The 19,594-nt window shown below is 37.2% G+C and overlaps 1 protein-coding gene across 4 annotated transcripts in view; it reads right to left on the bottom strand.

Moving 5' to 3' along the window:
- The window catches only part of CLASP2 (cytoplasmic linker associated protein 2), a 189,952-nt gene that overhangs the window by 16,443 nt on the left and 153,915 nt on the right, over positions 1–19,594 (bottom strand). For 2 of the 4 annotated variants that reach the window (XM_082848265.1, XM_082848266.1), the window contains 7 exons: positions 18,233–18,396; positions 17,300–17,378; positions 17,117–17,167; positions 12,796–12,939; positions 5,410–5,553; positions 3,913–4,019; positions 1,851–2,004 (listed from right to left, as the gene is read on the bottom strand). In XM_082848265.1, coding sequence (XP_082704391.1) covers positions 1,851–2,004; positions 3,913–4,019; positions 5,410–5,553; positions 12,796–12,939; positions 17,117–17,167; positions 17,300–17,378; positions 18,233–18,396 — 843 coding nt within the window. The remainder of the gene's footprint in view (positions 1–1,850; positions 2,005–3,912; positions 4,020–5,409; positions 5,554–12,795; positions 12,940–17,116; positions 17,168–17,299; positions 17,379–18,232; positions 18,397–19,594) is intronic. The other 2 variants (XM_082848267.1, XM_082848268.1) reach the window with 1 other exon arrangement.

Raw genomic sequence — 19,594 nt, 5'->3', positions numbered from 1 at the left:
GAGGGAATAGCCAAGACAAAGGCCCCGAGGCAAAAGCATGCCCAGCGCAGTGGTTAAGAATCTGCCTGCCACTGCAGGGGACACAGGTTCGATCCCTGGTCCGGGAAGATACCACATGCTGCAGAGCAACTAAGCCCATGTGCCACAACTACTGAGCCTGCGAGCCACAACTACTGAGCCCGCACACCACAACTACTGAAGCCCACGAGCTCTAGGGCCCACGTGCTGCAACTACTGAAGCCTGCATGCTGCAACTACTGAAGCCCACACGCCTAGAGCCCGTGCTCCACAAGAGAAGCCACTGCAGTGAGAAGCCGGTGCACCACACCAAGAGTAGTCCCTGCTCGCCAGAACTAGAGGAAGCCCGCATGCAGCAACAAAGACCCAACAGAGCAAAAAAAAACCCCATGCCCAGTAAGTTGAAGGAACAGCAAGGAAGCATGTAGCTAAAGCAGAGGAGAGTAGTAGGAGATGAAGCCAGAGAGGTAAAAAGGGAAAAAAGTCTACTGTATAGACTGTGGCTTATATTTTGAAGATGGAGTCAACAGATTTCCTGCTGGACCGAGAAGGGAGGATGAGAAAAAGAGATGAGACGAGGACAACTGTTCTGTCCAAGGTTTTTGGCTGAGCAACTAGCATTGCTATCAACTGAGATGGGAAAGATCAGGAGTTCAAACAGGCAGCTGGATGTGTGAATCTGGAAATCAGGAGAGAGGTCTGGGCTGGATGGAGTCATATGATTTATTATATGCATAATAATTTTTAAGGTAGGCAGTAATATCCCTATTTTCCTTAGGAAGACATGGAGGCTTAGAAGTGATAATCTGACTAGTGAGTAAATGCCAAACTCACTTCTGCCAGAATCCACTACTTGGCCTCCTGACACTGTACCCTGCTATCACTTGGGAGAAAGTCTCAATTAAGCAGTGACTCTTACTAACCTGTTACTGGTACCATAGGCAGCTTTTGGGGTAGGGAACCTCAAATACGAGTGGTAAGCAGGTTTTTGGCATCCAGTTTACTAGGCTCATCTGCCATACAGGCACCGGGAGAAAAACAATAGCAGGAAGGAAGTCAGGAAGCAGAGCAGGGAGCCCTGTCGAGATTTGCTGAAGCATTGCAATGTTCTATAATTTTGTAAACACTGAGAAACCACAGATTCCACAGGAACTGGTGGGATAGCTTGTTTTGAGAAAAGTCTAAGCTGTGAGAGAAAAGTCTAAGAAGAAGCAGAGTAAAAAAACCCCATTTTTTTGTATAATGGCGGGGTAACAAACTGAGCAATAATACTCACAAATGTCAGAAAGATGGGTCATAACATTCTTAACTGGAACCGCAGAAACTGATGAAACAATCACTATCACTACACTGAACAGGAATAAAAAAGGTTTAAACACCTTATTTTGTCCTACAAGAGCCACGTGATTTGGCCCATGTTCCTATACTGGATTTCATCCTGGTTCTCAACTGTACAAAGCTTGCTCCCATCTAAATGTCTTTGCACTTGCTACTTCTTTTATGGAATTCTTCTCTCCTAGATCTTGTACAGCTTTATTTAGGTCTCAATGCAAATGTCATCTTCCCTTACAACTTAATCTAAAATAGATTCACTTTACATTCTAACCTAGAACTCCACAGTACTCATCTCTACCCAAAAATATACAAGGAACTTGAGGGCAGTGACTCTGCCCAGAACAGTGCCTGGCACATGGTAGATACTCAGTAAATACTGAGTAACTGACCCCTGGAAAATTATCTTTGAAAATGACAGAAAGCAAAGTTTAAAAATAAAACAAAATCAAAAACTCTTAATGAAAACATGTGCGATGTAATAATGTTCAAATACTCACTGAATCGCCTTCATCTTTTTTAGAATCCCTTTTCAATGGCTCATTCATATCTTCTTGACTGCGGAAGCTGAAATTCTGAATTGCTTCAGTGACACCTCTAAGAGAGCTATAAATATCTTCAGAATTCATATTTTCTGTGTCATAATCAAATGCACTATGAAAAAGACAACAATTAATTTTTATTTATCTGTAGTTTTAAAATACAAATATATTTGAGGAGATTACACAGGATATTTATAAAGACAGGATTAGAGAATGTATATGCTCTAAAGCATAATTAGCAAAACGAAACCTGACAGCTACAAATGGCTAAAGAACATGTCCCACTGATTGCCCATCAAGGACAGCTTACAGTGACTCTAGAATGCACAGCCCTTAACAACTGGTTTGTCTTTTCACCTTCAAAAATGTTCTGACTAACCAGAGGCCAGCAAATTACGGCCCCTGAAATCTTAGAATTTTTTTTACATTTTTAAATAGTTGAGAAAAAAATCAAAACAATAACATTTCATGACACAAGAAAATTACATAAAACCCAAATTTCAGTGTCCATAAATAAAATTTTGGAACATAGCAATGCTGATTTATTTAGCTATTATCTATGGCTATTTTCACACTACAGGAGCAGAACTGAGTAGAGGTGACAAAGACTGCATTGCCTGCAAAGCCTAAAATATTTACCATATGGCCCTTTACAGAGAATTTGCTAACCCCTGTGGTTAACTCACAATAATGGTACTGCTTAAAGAAGAGATAAATGTATTTTATATAAATCTGTAAGAAGGCTGAGAATTTTCTTTTTTTTTTGCGGTACGCGGGCCTCTCACTGTCGTGGCCTCTCCCGTTGCGGAGCACAGGCTCCGGACGCACTGGCTCAGCGGCCATGGCTCACGGGCCCAGCCGCCCCACGGCACACGGGATCCTCCCGGACTGGGGCACGAACCCGTGTCCCCTGCATCGGCAGGCGGACTCCCAACCACTGTGCCACCAGGGAAGCCCGGCTGAGAATTTTTAACAGTGAACGTAAGTGTTACTGATCTGAATTCTATAATCAGATTCTAAAATTCAACTGAGTATGGAATTTAGCCATCAAAATTGTAACATATGTATAACATGGAAAAAACAGGCTACATGATAAGTTTGCAATTGGTCTGCAGTATAATGAAGCATCTTATAATTGTAATGAATATGATGAAGCATATGTTATGATATATGGTTAATAACAAAAATCAAGCTAGTAAGTACAAATATGACCCACTAGACAAAGTGTTTTAATTTAAAAATTTTTATTTTATTTTACTTTTTTTTGGCTGCAAGGCTTGCGGGATATCTTAGTTCCCCCACAGGGGATTGAACCTGTGGCCCCTGCAGTAGAAGCGTGCAGTCCACTGCCAGGGAATTCCCTAGGCAAAATTTTTTAAAAGGCCAGGAGATGGGAAAAATGTTAATCCATTAATGAGTTAAGAACTTCATCTGAAAGATAGCCCATGCTTGAACTGCACAAGTGTGTGAAAATTTCACATGTCTTATTAAGGATCAATCTCACAGTCACATCTTTTCCTAACTATACATACTGCGATTTTATATTTAACCCTTCCCTAGTTTTTTCCTTTATTTTTACATTTTTGTCTATAAGGTTAATTTTTTCTTCTATTTTTAGAGGTGGCTGGCCAATATTAGATCTAAATATTCATCATTATAACTTGACCTCATCACTTATATTGAGTATTATAATTGAAAGACACAATTGGTAATTAATGGATTTATACAGCATATCTGAGAAACATAACTATGCTATTTAAGGCAACAAGCAGTAATTTCCAAAAGCTGTGTCCCTAAGTTTTCCTGTCACTTACAAAAAACAGTTCCATATCCTATAGATTATTATCATCTAAAGGGTTAAGTTTTGGAATAAACAACATTTTTTGAATTTGCTAAGTTTCTATGTGTCTAAGACCTTTCAAGTTGAGTAGAAATCAACTGGAATTATATTAATGTCTGTTTTTCTAAGAATGGGGAATCTGCAAATACAAACCATGATGGAAAATAACCCTTTTATTACCTTGGAGATAAAGTATTCTGCGATGTGTTGGTAGGAGAAGTAAGAGGACTGGACCAGTTGGCTGGTGACCGTGGTGTTGGTCTTGTCAAAGGACTCCCCATGGAACCCTGATGGACGGAGTCAAATAAACATTAACATATGACAGGTAGTTCAACCCAAAGGCTCTTCAGGAAGTCATACAATCAAGATGTTGAACAGCATGAGAGAGCCATATTTATAGGTCATTATTTTAAATATTCATGTACTTATCTCTAGTTTCTGTGGGAAAAAACTTTCTTCCCATTCAGAAATCTAGCTCTTTTTATTGTTCTCCTCACACACTTCCTTCTCTCAAATATTACCACAATATCTTTTTCCTCAAAGATAAAACAAGATCCCAAATTAACAATTTTAAATTAGCTCCCTGCTCTGAGACAATTTTCCTTCCTCCAACCATTACGAATGCTCAAATTCTGTTCCCTCTTGAGTTTGATTTACAAATGAATTTTACAAAGACACCAAAGGAATAGAATCTGGTCATGTTAGTAATTTGCCTATCTCTTAAAATATAACAAAACAATACTTTCTCCTTTTATTTTTTTATTTTTTTTTCTCTTTTTTTTCTCTCTCTTTTTTTTTTTTCCTCTCTTTTTTTTTCTCCTTTTATTTTTAAAAATTTTTTAATTTTTATTTTTTGGCCATACCGCACAGCTTGTGGGATCTTGGTTCTCTGACCAGGGATCGAACCCAGGCCCTCAGCAGTGGATGTGAAGAGTTCTCAACACTGGACCACCAGGGAATTCCCCCTTCTTTTAAAAAAACTGACTTTGGTCCCAAGAAATTGTTCTCAGATTGTTCTCCCCTTAGACATTACCTCAATCCTGCCATAAGTGCATCTACTTTCTCCTTTATCCAATAGCAAAGGTATCGCTCTCTTTGTCTTTTTAAAACTTAAGTTCAATTCTTCAGGCATATTATGTAAATGGTTTGATACCATTTAAATATAACACTAATGTTTCATTTACTCAGATCTTGCTTCTCCAAAACAAAATCCTGTGTTATCCAACCACCTATGGGCTGACAAGCCTGTTATTATTAAATGTGAACACATCCTTTAAAGCACTACCCTCCTCGGGCCTTATTTGTTATTCCTGGAATAAGTCATCCTTTCTGGTCCTCAAATAAGGACTGGTTCATCTAAAGAGCATGTCCTAATTCTCATGGCTTGCAAAGCTGATGCCCTCATCTAAGTTCTGCTACATTTCACTTTCCTTGTTCATACCCTGGCCACCGTTCACCACCATCCTAATGTACACCAAATTATAATAGAAACATGATAGGCCTAAGAACTCTATTCTTTCCAGGAAAATATTTAATTCTGCCCAGAAAATACTGCCCAATGCAGATACAAAAATTGTACATTAGGATCAAAGTTTACTTCATGTAAAAAAAACAAAAACAATTATTGTTAACCAGTCATCACATTATACAATGGCCAAGAAGATAACTGAAAAATACCTGGGTTCCGTTGCCAGTGTTTCGAAGGTGATTATGAAGAAGTTTGGTAGCACCATCCTGAAAAGTTTTTGGTAAAGCTCCTAATAACATTGTAAACTCTGGGGTATTGAGTTCAAATAAGGAAATCAGGACTGACTGCGCTGCCTAGAAAAGAAAGACATACAAGAAGCATATGAATATATTTTGTTTACTCAAAGGAGACCATTTTCTTCACTCAACATTTCTGTTCAATAGTGCAAGGCCATCTTTCCCAGGGAAAAAGATGTTCTTATATGCTTTAAAATTTCTTTGCTGGAAGAATAAAATCAAAAACTATTTGACTTACCATTTATTTTTTGAACGTAAGACAGGAATATGTATAACAAAAAGTATAACAAATACGACCTAACAATCAATGGCAAAAGTCAACCAGACAGTTTCTAGGATTACTCTGTCAATATATGCTCCTACTTCAGTTTTCCTAAAAAAATTATTACAAGAAGAAAGATAGATGGAAATAAGGAACTACATCCCTAAACTATACAAAGCCCATCAAGAGCAACTTAGCACTTTAATTTTCATTTTCTCAATATAGGATTCTTTTTTAACATATTTATTTCTTTATTTCTTTTTGGCTGTATCGGGTCTTAGTTGCAGCACACAAGATCTTTCGTTGTGACCTGTGGGCTCTAAAGCACATGGGCTCAGTAGTTGCGGTGTGCAGGCTCTGTAGTTGTGTTGCGCAGGCTCCAGAGTGTATGGGCATTGTAGTTGCAGCACGTGGGCTCTCTAGTTGTGGCACGCAGGCCCAGTTGCCCTGTGGTATGTGGAACCCCAGTTCCCTGACCAGTGATCAACCCATGTCCCCTGCATTGGAAAGCTGATTCTCAACCACTGGACCACCAGGGAAGTCCCATTATATTATTCTTAAATTAACTAGCTGTATTTAGTCTTCTCTCAAAGCAGCTAATCTTAACAAATCTACAATTCAAAGTTAAAACTAGTCTAATGTTTCTGTGGAAATGGGAACAAAAGAAATGTTACTCAGATCAGTTAAGAAAACATAAATTTCCTTTCTTCTTATAAAGTAATCAATTGAGTTATTAAAAGACACACTGTGAAATTCAGATTACATAGAAACTTAATTGAGAGGAGAAAGAAACCCAAATAGTTCACGATCATGACTTGTATGTAAATGTGCACATCTTGTTCTGGACCCTTTCTGACCCCACTCTATGAAAACCTAAGTGTTCCATGTTTATGACATCTAATAAACAACAGGAAGGGAATGGTGAAATTAAGTTACATTGGCACGATGACATACTACACAACACAGCCTTGAAAGATGATGTAGCTTTATACATGAAGAGACTGGGAGAGGACTATTACATACTGCTGAAGAAAAAAATTATAAAACACCAGTAACATAAGTCCATTTTGTTAAAAACAACAACAAAGTATACACTGTGTGGGTGTGTACTCTAACATGTTAATAGTGTTTAAATAAAGCTATTTGCATTTTGAAACAAAACTTTATGATCTTGTGTCTTTTTGGAACCTAAACAGTGAAAGGATCTCAAGTTAATTTGAGCAAATGAATTAATAATTGTTAAGGTATATTTTATTCCACCTAGATTTTATTTTGGTGTATGAGATGCATCTTTATTTTCTCTCTAGAGACAGACAATCCAACTGTTCCCAAACCAATGAGTGTATCCTTTCCTCATGACTCAACAACAAAAAAAAAACCCAAAAAACAAACAAAAAAACATGTCAATCAATGGTTTCTACAGTCCCATCAGTATTCTTCGTCTTGGAATATCCCCAATTCTTAATTTTGATGAAATCCAACTGATCTATTTTTTCCTTTTGTTGTTTGTGCTTTTGGTTAGAATCCACTGCCAAATCCAAGGTCATGAAGATTTATCCCTCTTTTTTTTTTTTTTTTTTTGCCGTATGCGGGCCTCTCACTGTTGTGGCCTCTCCCATTGCGGAGCACAGGCTCCGGACACCCAGGCTCAGCGGCCATGGCTCATGGGCCCAGCCGCTCTGCATCACGTGGGATCTTCCCAGACTAGGGCACGAACCTGCGTCCCCTGCATCAGCCGGCGGACTCTCAACCACTGCGCCACCAGGGAAACCCTATCCCTCTTTTAAGAGTTTTCTAGGTTTAGCTTTTACATTTAAGTCTTTGATCATTTTGTATTAATTTTTGTATATGGTATGAGGTAAGGGTTCAACTTCATTCTTTTGCATGTGGCTATTTAGTTGTCCCAGCACAATTTGTTGAAAAGACTATGATTTCCTTATTGAATGGTCTTTGCACCCTTGTTGGAAATCAGTTGCCCATAAACACAGGTTTTTTTCTGGACTCTCAATTCTATTCCACTGGTCTTTATGTCTAGCCTTACGTCAGTACCACACTGTCTTGATTACTATTACTTTGTATTAGGTTTTGAAATCTGGAAGTGTAAAGTCCTCCTACTTTGCTTTTTTTTTCCCAAGGCTCTTCTGGCTATTAGGGGTCCCTTGGAATTCCATTAAGAATTTTGGAATCAGCTTGTCAATTTTTGCAAAGCCGGCTGGGAATATGGTAAGGATTACACTGAATTTGTAGATCACTTTGGGAAGTATTGCCATCTTAAGAATATTAAGTATTCTGATCCAAGATCCAATGGAAAATGATTTTCCATTTATCTAAATCTTCTTTAATTTCTTTCAATATTATTTCATAGTTTCTACTATAAATTTTGTACTTCCTTTTAAAAATTTATCCCTATTTTAATCTTTTAAATGCTACTGTAAATGGAATTGTTTTCTTAATTTCATTTTTGGATTGCTCATTTCAAGTGTTTAGAAATACAATTGATTTTCATATATTGATTTTGTATCCTGCAACCCTGCTGAATGTGTTTATTAGTTCTAATGTTTTTTTAGTGATTCTGAAGGATTTTCTATATATAAAATTGTATCATTTGCAAACAGAAATAGTTTTACGTTTCTTCCTTTCTCTCTTTCTTTTTTCTGGCCTAACTATCCTGGCTAGAAACCAGTGAACCCTGCTACAATGTTTTACAGAAATGGTGAGAGAAGACATCCATTTCTTGTTCCTGACTTTATGGAGAAAGCATCCAATCTTTCACATTAAGTAGCTGTGGATATTAGTAATAGCTGTAGAGGTGCCCTGTATTGGGTTTAAGAAGTTCCCTTCCCTTGATAGTTTGTTTAGTTTACGATTTTTTGTTTTTGTTTTAATCATGAAAGATGTTAGATCTTGCCAGATGCCTTTTCTGTTGAGATAATCATGTGGTTTTTGTCTTTTTACTATTGATGTGGAGTACTACAATAGACTTTCAGATGTTAACCTTACATTCCTGGGATAAATTACATGCGGTCTTGGTGTATAATTCTCTTTTTATATGTTGTAGAATTTGGTTTGCCAGGATTAAAAGGGTCCATATTTGTAAGAGACATTGATCTGTAGTTTTCTTTTTGTGTGTGATGTCTTTGGGTTTGTTATCAAGATAAAACTGTCCTCACAGAATGAGTTGGAAAGTGTTCCTTCCTCTTCTGTTTTTTAAGGAAGAGTTTGTGAAGAACTGATATTAATGCTTGGTAGAACTCACCAGTTAAACCATGTGAGCCTGGGCTTCTCTCTGTCGGTAGTTTTTTAATTACTAAATCAAACTCTTTACTTGTTCTATTGACTTCTTGAGTCAATTTTGGTAGTTTGTGTCTTTCTAGAGATTTGTCCATTTCATCTAAGTTAACTACTTATTGGCATACAATATTGTAACATTCCTTTATAATCCTTATTATTTCTGTAAGGTTAGTAATAATATTCCCTCTTTCATTTCTAATTCTAGTAATTTGAGTCTTCTCTTTTTTTCTGTCAATCTAGCTAAAAGTTCATCAATACTGTTGATCTTTCCAAAAAACACAACTTTTGGTTTCACTAATTTTCTCTATTGTTTTTCTATTCTCTATTTTATTAATTTCTGCTTAATCTTTATGTGTTTTGTCTTGTTTGGCTTGGTTTTAAAAATTGAAGTACAGCTGCTGTACAATATTATACGTTATAGGTGTACAATATAGTGATTCACAATTTTTAAAGGTTATACTTCATTTATACTTATTATAAAATATTGGCTATATTCCCCATTGTACAATATATCTTTGTGACTGATTTCATACCTAATAGTTGGTACCTCATAATTCCCCACTCCCATATTGCCCCTCACCTGCTGGTAACCACTAGTTTGTTCTCTGTATCTGTGACTATGCTTCTTTTTTGTTATATTCACTAGTTTGTTATATTTTTTAGATTCCCCATGTAAGTGATATCATACAGTATTTGTCTTTCTCTGTCTGACTTATTTCACTTAGTATAATGCCCTCCAAGTCCATCCATGCTGCTGCAAATGGCAAAATCCCATTCATTTTTATGGCAGAGTAGTATTCCATGGCATATATATACATCACATCTTCTTTATCCATTCACCTGTTTTTTTTTTAAAGATTATTATTTTTTTTGATGTGGACAATTTTTAAAGTCTTTATTGAATTTGTTACAATATATTTTCTGTTTTATGTCTTGGTTTTTTGGCCCTGAGCCATGTGAAATCTTAGCTCCCTAAGCAGGGATCAAACCCACACCCCCTGCATTGGAAGGCGAAGTCCTAACCACTGGACTGCCAGGGAAGTCCCTTCATTCATCTGCTGATGGACACTTAGGTTGCTTCCATCCATATCCTGGCAATTGTAAAAAATGCTGCTATAAACATTAGGGTGCATGTATCTTTTCAAATTATTTCAAACATTTCAAATAATGTTTTTTTTAAATTAATTAATTTATTTTTGGCTGCATTGGGTCTTCGTTGCTGTGCGTGGGCTTTTCTCTAGTTGTGGTGAGCAGGAGCTACTCTTTGTTGCGGTGCAAAGGCTTCTCGTTGGGGTGGCTTCTCTTGTTGCAGAGCACGGGCTCTAGGCACATGGGCTCAGTAGTTGTGGCTCGTGGGCTCCAGAGCACAGGCTCAGTAGTTGTGGCACACAGACTTAGTTGCTCCACAGCATGTGGGATCTTCCCGGACCAGGGCTCGAACCCGTGTCCCCTGCATTGGCAGGCAGATACTTAACCACTGCGTCACCAGGGAAGTCCCTATTCTTAGTTTTTTGAGAAACCTCCATAGTGTTTTCCACAGTGGCTGCACCAATTTACATTCCCAAAAACAGTGTATGAGAAGGTTCCCTTTTTTCCACATCCTCGTCAACATTTGTTATCTGTGTTCTTTTCGATAATAGCCATTCTGACCGGTATGAGGTGATATATCACTGTGGTTTTGATTTGCATTTCCCTGATGATTAGCGATGTTGAGCATCTTTTCCTGTGCCTGTTGGCCATCTCCATTTCCTCTTTGGAAAAATGTCTATTCAGTTCTTCTGCATATTTTTCAATTGGGTTGCTCATTTTTTTTTTTTTTGCGGTACGCGGGCCTCTCACTGCTGTGGCCTCTCTCGTTGCAGAGCACAGGCTCCGGACGCGCAGGCTCAGCGGCCATGGCTCACGGGCCTAGCCACTCCACGGCATGTGGGATCTTCCCAGACCGGGGCACGAACCTGTGTCCCCTGCATCGGCAGGCGGGCTCTCAACCACTGCGCCGCCAGGGAAGCCCCTGGGTTGCTCATTTTTTTGATGTTGAGTTGTATGAGTTGTTTATAAATGTTGGATATTTATCCCTTATTGGTCATATCATTTGCAAATATTTTCTTCCATTCAACAGGTTGTTTTTTTGTTTTGTTTATGGTTTCCTTTGCTCTGCAAAAGCTTTTAAGTTTAATTAGGTCCCATTTGTTTATTTTTATTTCCTTTGCTTTAGGAGATGGATCCAAAAAAGTATTGCTGTGATTTATGTCAGAAAGTGTTCTGCCTATGTTTTCCTCTAGGATTTTTACAGTCTTACATTTAGGTCTTTAATCCATTTTGAGTTTATTTTTATATATGGTGATAGAGAATATTCTAATTTCATGCTTTTACATGTAGCTGTCCAGTTTTCCCAGCACTAGTTACTGAACAGATTATCTTTTCTCCATTGTATATTCCTGGCTACTTTATCATAGGTTAATTGACCACGTGTGCATGGGTTTTATTTCTGGGCTCTCCATTCTGTTCCATTGATCTGTGTGTCTGTTTTTGTGCCAGTACCATACTGTTTTGATTATTCTGGCTTTGTCAACAGAGCTAGATACAGAATGCAAGAAACGAATGATTAGGGTTGAAGAGAAGTCTCAGGAAGAAGGTGAAGAGAACAGAGGAGGGTCTAGAAAGGAACTCCCCAGAAAATAAATAGCCTATGTTTTTGAGCATATGGAAAATCTTAGCCATGAGCATATGACAGAGATGTTGAACCTAACAACAAGTACTTAAAAAACATGTGGGGGGGGGCTTTCCTGGTGGTGCAGTGGTTAAGAATCCGCCTGCCAATGCAGGGGATATGGGTTCGATCCCTGGCCCGGGAGGATCCCACATGCCACGGAGCAGCTGGGCCCGTGGGCCACAGCTACTGAGCCCGTGTGCCACAACTGCTAAGGCCCACACGCCTGGAGCCCGTGCTCGGCAGCACGAGAAGCCACCGCAGTGAGAGGCCCGCGCACCGCAGCGAAGAGTAGCCCCCGCTCGCCGCAACTAGAGGAAGCCCGCACGCAGCAACGAAGACCCAAAGCAGCCAAAAATAAATAAATAAATACATTTAAAAAAAAAAAAAAAAAAAAAACATGTGGGGGAAAAAAAAAAGGAAAATGAAAAGGTAAATTATTAACACCAGGACAAATAAAGCTTCTGTAAGGAAGGAGGCTGTAATAAACCACTTGGCGTAGGGGTGAATACTTCCACAGTCAAAATTAAATCTTTTCTATTGAGTACCAACAATTGATTCATAAGTATTTTGAAGGTTATGGGGAAAGGCATAGGAAAGGATAGGGGAAAGTTAAGTCTTAATTTACAAAGGTAGACAGACATATATAATGACTAAATTTATCAATGGATCAATAAATAATGCCTAAAATTAATAAATCAAGAAACAGTGCAAGCTCTTATTTGAAATATATAGGTAAATGTGAGGGGAAAGATTTGAAATATTTTGAATGGCTATAAGATTAGAGGTTGGGAGGACTGTTTCAAAGACAGTTATCTTTAATTCTAAGTTTGAAAATTATACTCATATTAATTGGATAAAATTTAAAATAAAATTTAAAAGAGAAGATATTTTTTAAAAAAGGTCTTTATATTACCAGGTAAATAACTCTATGCTAACTGGTAACATCCTGAAAATATTAGCTTCCTTCACTGGCAATCCAAAATGACTGACTTGCTTTTCTAATTTATCTTCTAAATCTTAAATTAAAACATACCTTCCGAACATCAGAACTTTTGGGTTCTGTTGTCCAAGTGATGACCCGAGACACTGCCAGGCGAGTTTCACTGGAATTTATAAAATCTCCTGGATCCATCTGTTTGGCCAGAGTTTCTATGTATTTAAGGATAGCAACCTTCACCTGCAGAGGGATGCACAATGAGAGAGGACAATCAGCTGGTCATTGAGGGGCAATGAGAACACGTCAGAAATAATTAGGTGACTTTTTTTTTTTTGGCTGCACTATGTGGCATGTGGGATCTTAGTTCCTCCACGGGGGATCAAACCCATGCCCCCTGCAGTGAAAGTGCAGAGTCTTAACCACTCGACGGCCAGGGAAGTCCCTAGGTGATTATTTTTTTGACAAATACAAAATGAATAAGCATCAACAACAAAAGAGAAGTTATACAATCACCTACCTACCAGAGGTACAAGTATATGAAAATGTGGATTTTTTTCACACACAGCAGAACTTATAAGTTTCATTCCCCATTCAAACATTTAGCAGTGTTTGAACTGCTAAAGACTCTCTTGATAAGATCAGACACTTCTCCTTGAGTCTGCCTTCAGAGATTACAGCTGACTCTTGTCTAGATTTCCCTAGGAACCAGTCTTTATAAATTGAAGTACAATTTGCCTCTTGGGGAAATCAAAGAATTTTGGAAATAAGGTATTATAAATCAACTGGGTAATCAAGGTGGGCAATACAGGTTTTTGGCAAACATACAGTACGACTCACACAATGAGATCAGGTTCCTTAATAGGTCCATCAACTGCTAGAACTACGTCTCAAAATAAATGTGACAAAAAAGTTTTACACAAGTATCACTGGAGAAGAGACAGTACTTATCTGTATAAAAGAACTATCATATATGAGTTTAAAAAGTCTTATTATTCTCCCAGGAATTCCTGATGCATGGGTGGCATGGTGGGTAGGTGTGTGGTAGGATGCAGGCTTCCAAGTAAGCAGGAGGTGGGGCAAAGTACACGTGCTTCTCTCTTAGATGCAGCCTTCTTTATCCTTAGAGTAAGCCATTGTTAAATAATCTCCCCTGTCTCAGGTATGTTGGGGTAGAAAAAAAGTTTGAGAACCACTGTTTTTAAAGTCACATCTAACATTCTAGGATTTCTAAGTAATGGTTCTCTAAGACTTTACCAGTGCCCTTTAGAAACGGCACCTGGCACAGTGCACAGTCCTTATATACAGCAGATTCTAAACACATATTAAATGCTGATTTGCTGACTTAGAAAAAGGAAGGTTTAAATATATTAAAATAGTGACTTTGAAAAAATATTGTCAAAGATTAAGGTAATCAGGTTTTCTATACTCCTTCCCTTATTATTGATCTTAAGATGTCATTTTTCTCACTCAATCCAAATAAGGTCTCTGGGAAGTACTAAGCCAAGTTAATATATAGGAAGTAATATGTTAAAGTTCTGACTCTTGTACATTTTCCCCCTTCTGCTTCCAGTTTAAAAAAAAAGACAGAATGCATCAACTTACATTCTTCATTTCATAATAAATGAATTTTAAGAAGAAGTAACTATAACTTTAAGAAATGTACTGAAAAAAACAAGAATTAACCTATCAGCCATCGTGAGTAAATTGTACAGGGGAGAGGGAAAGAGATTTATGGTTACTTTTGCAGCAGCAGGCTCAACTAAATTATGGCAGCACATAACATTCTGGATTCTTGAAGCCACGTCACCTTTTTTCAGTGTGACTGGCTGAAAGGTGACTATAGTAAATCAAAGAATGAACATCAATGTATTTTGTTTTTTTGAATATATTTATTTGCACTATGTGAGATTCAGTTAGTTCCGTGTCTTGACAATTTATAGAGAGGTATGTAAAGTTTTTAAAGGGTTTCACAGAATAGGTGTGTCTACTATACCAAAGGCAAAATAACCATGATACACCTATAATCATTTGAAAATTTACATTTTGGTAGAATATTTCACAAGGTTCTATACATGGTCTGTACTCTGAATAACATAAACATGCATTCTTCTTCAGAGAGGAAAAACAATCTAGTCGCTAAGGTGCGTATAATTCTAAACCCGTTTATGAAACTCAGAAAAAAAAGTCAACAAAATTCCATTTGTTTTAAAAAATATTACTCAAATAGAATCACTGTATGCGATTTCCCCCTATTTTATTGCTTCCTTTCTGACATTTACCCACATGATACTCTGTGAGAGATGTAAAATTTTATCTGAAAGATCCAGCACTTCTTCAATAAAGAATTTTTATGCATCTCATACTCAAGTTATTTGTGCTTTTCTACAGCCTGTTAAGTTTTTAATTCTTAATCCTGTCACCCATCTGAAAGTTACTTTTATTTTCAGCATAAGGTGTAGCTCTAATAGAACGTCTCCGTGCTGTCTTAAAACATCAATTTATGAGTTGAAGAGTGATCTTCCCCTACAGCTTTACGTGTGTGTGCATATGTGTGTATATATAATATATAAAAGCCAAGTACATACTATGTTCGTATTATATATTATGGTTTATATATAATACACATATATTATACACAGACTGTTTCTCTAAAAGCCCTATATACAAAAGCCATATATACATATATGCATACAGGTATACATGGCTTTTAGAGAAACAGTCTAGGTATATGTATTATATATATGTATATGTATATAGGGCTTTTAGAGAAACAGTCTGTGATTCTAGTCTCCAGTATGACTTTTTTTTAAAAAATAAATTTATTTATTGTTTTTATTTCTGGCCGCGTTGGGTCTTCATTTCTGTGCACGGGCTTTCTCTAGTTGTGTCGAATGGGGGCTACTCTTCATTGTGGTGCGTGGGCTTCTCATTGCGGTGGTTTCTCTTGTTGTGGAGCATGGGCTCTAGGAGCACGGGCTTCAGTAGTTGTGGCTTGTGGGCTCAGTAGTTGTGGCTCGCGGGCTCTAGAGAGCAGGTTCAGTAGTTGTGGTGCACGGGCTTACTTGCTCCGCGGCACGTGGGATCTTCCCGGACCAGGGCTCGAACCCGTGTCCCCTGCATTGGCAGGCGGATTCTTAACCACTGCACCACCAGGGAAGCCCCAATAGTATGATGTTTTAATTATATGTTTTCCACTGTCTTTCTCTTCAGGCCTTCAGCAACTTTATTCTCTCCTTCAACTCACCTATCACCCTTATTTCTTAAGCTAATGGTTTAGACCTCCATTTCTACTGGGCCATGAAACATGTTTTCAACAGCACTTGAATACCTACCCCCAGTACCTAAATCATAACTCTTATCACAGTTTACAGTTTATCATGTATTATAAACAATAATGATAGGAAATTGTAAGTTTTATATTCCTATGCTAGGCTTAGACAAAAAAATAAGTTTAAACAGTATTTATCAATAATATCAAGTAAATTATTCTCTTTCTGCAGGTCACTTTTTAAAATCAAAACAGATGGATCCTTTTTCACAAAGCAGCTCTGAGAAAATAACATTATGTTGAGTATAAGTCAACCCTGGTAAGAAACATAATTGTGATTTTAAGGTAAAATCATATTCAGAAACTTAAAGGAAAATCAATCCAAGGCAATAATGCATATAGAAACATACTTCGTGCAGAATAGAGCAGAAAATACAAGGCTTATAAATGCTCATATGCTTGTTATTTCCCTGACTTTAACCTCTTTTTAATTTAAGAAAACTCACTAAGAAACATCTTTAGTAAAGAATTCAGGGCAGATCTTTTATATTATCTTTTCTTTTATGTTAAATAATTATTTTTAATCAAAAATTGGAATCTACCTAGTTTTCACTTAAATTAACTAGAAAATGTGTGCTAATAACAATGGAGGAAGTTAATCCTGAATCTAAATTTTGTGCACACATTAGAAAATCACATTGCAAAAAGAAAAAAACGTTACTGTTTCAGTTAAGAACTGGAGAATAGCACTGACATCATCAAACTTAAAAAGTTCTGTTTACTGAAATACATAGGCAAAACTGACATTTTGCCCAGAATAACTCTTCAAATGCCTAACTTAAAAAAAAAAAAAGGATTGGGAAATCACAAACATAAAATTAGATAAGATTTTATAGAGCGAGTTTGCATAACAGCTTAGGGTTAGCGGCCATACTTGTGTTGCCTTCTAAACATGTATCCCCAGTAAGCTTCTCCAAAAGATAATCTGGTATCAAATAACATTTAAAATCAAATCCATGCATGCTTTATAGGCTTATAAAGGTTAGTAGTTGAATATATAGATGCATACAAACATTATCTGAAACACTGCAGTTTGTAAAGAGAGTTAAGAAAAGAAATAATGCAGATTAAAACAAAACCAAAAAAAACCTTGGAACTCCAAAAAGAGTGAAGCTGGTCCCGAAGTGCTGGCTTGACTGTCTGAAAGTTTATAAAAACAAAATCCACTGATTGAACAGCTTCTTGTGTGACAGAAATACAAATATTAGCATAACTTTATGAATAAAATACTTCAGTTCCTTAAAATGTCATCAAAAGACCTCAAATTTTTACCTTCAAGCTTGGTGTCTGGGTCTGATCAACTGTAAATCTCATTAGAATATTGAACTGAAGATCATTTGGAAAAGATTCTCTGAGATAAGGAAAGAACAAAGCGAAATAAAATAAAAATTAAGTCAGCAAGTAAGCATTTAGCAAACTTAACAGAAGATTATGCTTAATACCAAACAAAACACAATGTCATTCAGAAAGCATGCATGAAGTAGCACCTGTATGTGGTATATAGTCTATGTGGTAAAGTATACGATAAAAGCTACTCCCAGAAGAATCTGAACGTCTGAATTTATACCCTGTAAGTATAAATTTAACCCCCTGTAGGGGGTTAAAAAGCAACACTATAGCAAAGAATGATCTCTTGCCTCATTTATAGATTTAATCAGAAAAATGTTAAAGTTTAATGTAATGTTAAACTTTAATGTAATGTTAAAGTTCAACATTATCAGAGAAGTTTCCATACCTAATATCTGAATTCTAGACTCACCTCAACTTAGTAAATGGATATTTGAAATAAGTCACTTCAACAATCTACACAAGAAAGTAGAAATATATCATTGGTTCAAAATCTTCTGAAAAAAGAATGCATAATAAAACATTCTTTTTAAACTTAGAAAATATTTTTATCTTTACACTAGACTGAATAAAATCTTCAACTCTACTTTGCAGTTACATCTTAATTAAAATAAAACACTACCTTGAATTACTCAACCAATGTTAATAAAATTTTTTAATAGATTAAATGCAGTGTTTGAACTAAGGATCAACGTTGCATTAAATATACCATGTAAATGGGCAACATCAATAATTTTCAAATGGAACTCATGCAATCTACATAGTTTGAAAAGACTCAGAAATCTGAACTTTTAACAAAGAAACGAAATATTCTTGATTACTACCGGGTAAATTTGAAATACATGAAGAAAATCTTACCTTGTAACATCGAGGGCTTTCTGAACTTTTGCTTGAACAGACCCAAGCAAATCAGCACCCATTTTTTTTAGTAGTTGGGTCAGCAGTACAAACAACCAATCTTGAAGATCATCTTTGTGGACTTGTATGAAGTCCACTAAAGTCTCCAAAAACATGCTGAACACCTACAGTGGATAAACGGGGGAGGGAGGAGAAAAAGGAGGAAATATTGACCTCTATGATCAATTCAAAACTGAAATAGAAAGGAATACAGGAATCAGAGGCACAGCGATTGGCAGCCAAGCGGAAAAACAATCTCTCTTGCTTTTCATTGGACTCTGTGATACAAGAGTACATCTGAACTGTTATCCAACTTCTGCTGAAGTTCGACAATTAGCTATTCCATGCAGCATCACTTGGTAAAGAAACTTTGGCTATAATGGCTGGCACACCTAAGGTCGTCAATGATGCCACAGCTTAAACTGCAATCTATTTTATCTGAAATTTAGGGCAAGGAACTACCTATGGTCTCATCAGCCCCCAGCTCTTTGGAAGAGTGGCAGTGAGTTAATCAGAGGTCGACTATGCTGACAGCTACCTTAACACATAAGATGATTTTGGTACAACGTGCTAATTGGAGACTTCTTAGTTCTCAAAATGTCAGTGGTCACAAAATTTTTTGGTATAAGACATATTATTTATTAAAACTGCCCCAAAAGTAATTTTAAATGACCTGGGATAACTATAACTGTACCTAAAATAAATAAAATCAGGATACAAATCTACATCTACATTTTAATGATTTCTAAAAAGTCCTAGATGGCATGCTATTAGTTTCCATTTCTATTGACGGGTTTTATACTGTTTCCAATATTAATCTACAAGTTTGAAACTTTTTGGAAGATTCAGGAAAAATTTAAGGGAAGGGAAGCTAAAATTCATAAGTGCTTTATCTCATTAAAAATACTTATGGGGGAGGCTTCCCTGGTGGCGCAGTGGTTGAGAGTCCGCCTGCTGATGCAGGGGACACAGGTTTGTGCCCCGGTCTGGGAGGATCCCACATGCCGTGGAGCGGCTGGGCCCGTGAGCCATGGCCACTGAGCCTGTGTGTCCGGAGCCTGTGCTCCACAATGGGAAAGGCCACAACAGTGAGAAGCCCGCGTACCACAAAAAACAAAAAACAAAAACTTATGGGGACTTCCCTGGTGGTCCAGTGGTTAAGACTCCACGCATCTACTGCAGGGGGCAGGGGTTCGATCCCTGGTCGGGGAACTAAGATCCCACATGCCGTGCGGCACAGCCAAAAAATTAAATAAAACAAAACAAAACTAAGGAAAAGTGACATACGGTAAGGTTGTATCTCCTCAATAAATTCAATATCAT

The sequence above is a fragment of the Leucopleurus acutus genome (assembly GCF_964270905.1).
Source record: "Leucopleurus acutus genome assembly, chromosome: 10".
Classification (NCBI taxonomy): Eukaryota; Metazoa; Chordata; class Mammalia; order Artiodactyla; family Delphinidae; genus Leucopleurus; species Leucopleurus acutus.
The sequence above is the reverse complement of the archived record's forward strand: the minus strand, read 5'-3'. Positions and strand labels throughout refer to the sequence as shown.